The sequence below is a fragment of the Aegilops tauschii genome, chromosome 3 (genome assembly GCF_002575655.3).
Source record: "Aegilops tauschii subsp. strangulata cultivar AL8/78 chromosome 3, Aet v6.0, whole genome shotgun sequence".
Lineage (NCBI taxonomy): Eukaryota > Viridiplantae > Streptophyta > Magnoliopsida > Poales > Poaceae > Aegilops > Aegilops tauschii.
The window spans coordinates 599,767,343-599,772,799 of record NC_053037.3 but is presented as its reverse complement, the minus strand read 5'-3'; the positions used below and the strand labels follow the sequence as shown (position 1 = coordinate 599,772,799).

Below are 5,457 nucleotides of genomic sequence, written 5' to 3'. Positions count from 1 at the left end.
TAATTAGGCATTGTCACCGATTCTTATATCTATTTGTACAGTACCATATGAAAATAAATGATTAGATAAATTATGTTGCTTTTTATTATGAAACTAATTGGTTAAATAAGTACTTGTTAAACTGTCATTTTATGTGCTGCACGTGTCTCTGCTGAATGTTTCAGTATGAATAAATTATGTTGTATAGTTTTCTATCTACTGTGGGATAGTGTATTCCATTATTATGTTTCATGCAACAATATGTTAGGAAAAAAGTTGATTACATAATTTATGGTACTATAACCAAGTATATTTTTTTAACAAGATGGATGAAATCAACGGAGAAATTGTTTGCGCCGTAGAAAAATGGTGCAAACTTATTGCCGGTCTATCTTCCGGTCAACGGGCCGCACTTGCCGAAACACCACTCCGTAGCATTCTTCAGATACCTTCGCTGAAGATGCGTACACTGTTGATCCGGTACATGGTTGAGATATTTGATCCTAGCAAGGGCAGATTCATTGTACAAGACTTGGTTGGCGAAGTGTCTCTCGGTGCCGTGGATGTTGAGTGCATCTTGGCCTTGGAGAACCACGGACTGTCGGCAGAAGGTATTCTCGGTGAGGAAGGTGAGGATGTTAAAGATCGAGTGCCGCCTCAATTCTTGAGCAAGACCACAGGTAACATAGTCATCGATGATCTGATTGTGGACATCACAAAAAATAAATCTGCCGACGACGATTTCCTTCGGAGAGTTGTCCTCGTGTTGCTTGGAACAGTTCTTGCTCCCATGTCAAGCAAGACTGTACCAAAGCAATATTACGCATTGGTGGACGATGTGAAGCGTATATCCAAGATTAATTGGAATGCATTCACCCTCCGGGTTCTGCTGGACTGCCTTCGCAACGTGAGGAAAGGCAAACACCTCCGCCAATGGCCGAGAGGGAACTTAGCTCTCCCGCAGGTACACCTTTCAGACTTGTACCATTGCAAAAAAAATATGGTTGCTAATTTACCTGCTGTATATTACTAATTGTAATTTTTCATATTCATGCAGTACCTATACCGGGAGAAGGTTCAGCCTCTGGAAGGTGAATGCGCATTCAATCCTAGCTTGTCCATGGAACCTCTAATGAGGAATTGGACTGAAGCTGCAGCCTCAAGGAGAGACAAGTTTGATTATGACCACGGCCGTGGCCGTGGTAACATCAAGGTAATTCATTACGTTGGGTACTTCTTAAATCTTTTATATAACATAATTAGTTGTATTAATATTTTTTTGATCACATATACTTGTATTTCACATGCAGATTGAAGACAACATAACCAAGGAGTATAGGGCGCAGGAGCGCAAAGTACCTGAACTAGAAAAGCCAAAAATGAAGCCCGCCGTTGGTGCGGCAAAGAAGTCCAAGTTAGCCTCAAACGCGGACGAGATGATGAACCTCATCATGAAGCGGTGTATGGATTACATACGCAGCCAAATGAAGGAAATACCGGAACAAGTAGCCGAGGTGAAACACCCTTAATTCTATGTTTACAACATTTTTGAAGTTGCAAAACCGTGCCGACATTAATTAATATTTTTTATGTAATGCAGAGATTGCTAGAGAAGTTGAACCAAAATGGTGTGATGTATAAGCCAGCGGCTGCTGCGGCTTCCGGCAACAACGATGCCGACCTAGAAGTGGATTCCTTTGAGAATGGTCCGCCAGAAAAAAAAAGAATTCGTGTACAAGGATGACTCTGACGGTCTAGAGCCCGTGATTGATTTGACACAGCCTGACGAGCCTGTTGTAAACCAGAACAACGATGATGAGGAAGTATGTTTTCATTTATTTGTCTTCATTTATCTCAATTATGCATCTTCATTTTCGTTAACTGAACCTATCACATTATTGCTTTGTTAACTAGAAAACACCAGCCAAGTTAAATGTTGTCAAGACAACGAAGCCTACTGATGAGTGCGGCGCAACACCGGAGAACCCTTGGATTGTAGGTAATTCTCCTCGAGCAGAATCGTCCGACATTGACATTTCTGCAAGTTCTATCGACAGGATGGTGGGTAAGAGCAAGGGGAAAAAGTCTGCAGCAACCGCAAAAGAAGACGATGTTATATCCGGGAAGCGCCGACGGACTGTTCCCAAGAAATTTGAATCCCCCTTCAAACTTGACAAGCCCGGCAAGCGAAGCGCTCGCGGTACTAAGCCATCCGGCAACACTACCGCAACTAGAGGCACCGTTAGTAGCTATCTTAGTGCTTAATTTACTACCATTTCATGTACTCACCGTTCGTGACGTTCGTAATTTATCATGCAGCTCTGTTTAGTGACAATGACATGGAAGGCTCTGTTAAGGACGATTTGACACCGGAACTCATCGATGCTACTGTTGCGTTTGTGGAGGCAGCTGCTCGGTCTGAGAAGAATATGACAAAAAGAGTTTACTACAATGAACGTGGCACCTCTGTGACTGTGGAGAGTATACGACCGGTACTTGAGCATACATGGCTGGCGGATGACGTAAGATCTATTACCATGTCCTGCTATTTAAGTGCATAATCTAGGTGTCACCTATGAAAATAAAATGTTCTATTATTTTACGCAGATTATCGATGCTTATCAGACACATTTGGCTCTGCGCGTTGGTCATGATCGGCACCTCTGTCTAGCCTGGAGGTCCAAATACCTTGTTGATCGTGCTAAGGCACGAGACAACCCTAAACCATCGAAATACAACATGGATAGTGCGCTGAGCAGAGCTGGAGCAGTACGTAGGGTTCTGGACGAGTATACCGTCCGTGATAAGGTACGATATGTTCTTACTAGTTCATTAACACTCATTTCAACAAGCATAATTGCATCTGATTACAAATGTGTTCCACATTTTAGTCGTTTATCCCGTTGAACGTCGGCAATACACACCGGATCACCGTGGTGATGCACAACCTCAAGAAAGAATTTCGAGTTTTTGATTCGCTCTATCCTCTCGAGTTCTCTCTCGACACTATGAAAGCACTGGTACTCTCCCCAACATTGAGCATTCTTCATATGAAATGTCATATGGTTTCTCATTACTACTTTCTTTCAAATAGCGACTAGCAATAGCAATTGATATGGAAGAGGCAAACCGTATTACACCTGGCAAATATCCAGACGTCACTAAGTGGCCTATCATACCTCAGATCGACATGCCACTACAAGAGGACGGGTGAGTTATGGTTCATCATTTTCTACTTACGAAAGACATGTTCGTGTGCACGGTGACTAATGTTTGCATATATATTAGGAACTCTTGTGGCCTTTTTGTGATTGAAGTTATGGAGCGTTGGGACGGGGATCGATGGACCGCCGATTTTACCCAGGTAATTTGTCCTCTCTGTTCGTACACTTGTACAATTGTCGTATAATACCAACTTCTATTCATTAAACCTTGTTCTAAAAATTGAAGGGCACGGTTAATGCAAGGAGAAGGCGTCTCGTTGCCGAGTTGGTTCTCTCACCTACCAACACGCTCGAATGTGTGAAGAACAAAATCCGCGACATCGCAAAGAAAAGCAAGGCGTGAAGACATCATACATGATTCAAGATTCTAGTTTTAGTCGTTTGTTTTAAGTCCGGAAGCACGTTTCCCGGCATGGACAACTTTGATTTTCTATCATTCATGTAATAAGCACGATACCATGATTTTGTGTGGATTTTTGGTCGCTCACACATACTTGTGTATGTGTAATGCAGTCAGACTATACGTTTCGTACCAATAAATTTTTGCTTCCCTTCATTTGTTCTACCTTCATGTTTTTTGCTGCTGTGTTCATTCTTTTCTGTCATGGAAGAGTAATTCATTTCTTTTTTACTTTTGCATATTTTTTTGATTTGATTTGGCATTATTCAACAATAAGAATTTTTTTTGATAAATTCCTTTTTGTTTGCCTGAGAATCAACCTCGGCTGTCGTGCCATCCGGTGTGGGATCCCGCGCCCGAGACAACGACAGATCCGGTCCCTGCGCGGGCGACCCAGTCGACGAGCGCCAGTTCACGCGGGGGACGTGGCAGGTCCGGTCCCGCCCGACCGCTCGGTGGAGACAGCCCGTGTGTCGGACGCAGACGGGCCACCCGTGGATCCTGCGATTGGTGGAGTAGGCAGATCCGCCTAGGATCCCGTGTGCAAGATTGCCGCTGGATCTCTCGGGATCGGCGTGCGCAGGTGGATCTTCCTCGTGTCTTGCGTCAGACTCCCTTAGCGTTATGTGTTGCTTGAAATCATGTTGCACAGTTTTTTTTGCTGCATTTTTGTTAGCCTTTTCCTTTTCTGCATCATGAAGATCAGGATCAGTAGCACCATCAATCACATGATCAACTACTATTTCGCCCCCTTGATCAGTACGATTTAGAGCTCCGCTGGAAGCAAAAGAATTTCAGTGCTTAGCCGAAAACCCGCATTAGGATGCAGGTCAAACAAGGGCAAACTATTTCGAAAGTGATATAATTTATTGGTTAATATAATATACTTAGACATTACACAAATGAACTGGCCACAATGCAGATAGGACTTGATCATTCTGTTCAACAATAAACCACAAAACATACTTAAAATTCATCATAAATCTCCTTCAGCTTCTTGATCTTATCAACGTACCCATGTTTCTGTTTGAGAAAATCTGCAATAATATACTCAAGTTTTTTCTTCTCTTGCTTCAGCTGGTCCCTCTCTCTCATCACTTGGTCTCTCTCTAGCACCACCCGGTCCCGGTCTTTCTCAGCCTTTACCCTCAGGACCTGATGTAGATTGGCACAACCATGGTCTGCCATCTTATTCTTCTCCAGCTCCTCTTTGGGATCGCTAAGTGACAATCTTGCATTGCCCAACTGCGTGAGAGCATCCTCCTTATCAGCCACCAGTTTAGCAAAGTCCATTTTGAAAAATCTCAGCTCTTCCTCCGTCCTCCTCTTTACTCCAATTAACATGCATTTTTCTTCAGCATTCTTAATATTCTGTCTCAGCTTCTCGTCATACATGCTCCACAGTTCTCTCAGGCAGAACTTCGTAGCCACTGACCACTCCGGGTCTACCCATTCCACATAGTTACATTTCACTTCTTCCTACAGTATGAAAAAATATGGTCTCAATCATATATGCACAAATGCAATACAATTACATGCAATGCACTAAAAATATGGTCTCAATCATATAAACACAAAATGTAGCATGCAATGATATACATATATATATATATATATATATATATATATATATGGATCAATTAACTACAAGTATATGCTATTATGTGCTAAAACAAATATTAGACCGTAAAAAAAACATAAATACGGACTTTGTAAATGCACAAATTAATTGAAACTGTATGCAATTTTGGGCAGAACAATGGATTACCGCGAAGTAAATCGAGCACGAGGTAATGTAAACATATATTTACAGTACGGAACAACATACCTTCTGACCACAGGCAAGAAAACGTC

At 42.3% G+C, this 5,457-nt stretch overlaps 1 protein-coding gene across 1 annotated transcript; it reads left to right on the top strand.

Moving 5' to 3' along the window:
- Positions 1 to 463: 463 nt before the first annotated feature.
- Positions 464 to 3,546, top strand: LOC120971180 (uncharacterized). The gene is made up of 12 exons (XM_073495730.1): positions 464 to 943; positions 1,037 to 1,192; positions 1,290 to 1,493; positions 1,580 to 1,685; positions 1,738 to 1,802; positions 1,894 to 2,179; positions 2,299 to 2,471; positions 2,587 to 2,787; positions 2,871 to 2,999; positions 3,074 to 3,189; positions 3,268 to 3,343; positions 3,430 to 3,546. Exons 1-12 carry the CDS (start codon positions 464 to 466, stop codon positions 3,544 to 3,546), a joined length of 2,109 nt encoding a protein of 702 aa, XP_073351831.1.
- The last annotated feature ends 1,911 nt before the right edge of the window (positions 3,547 to 5,457 follow it).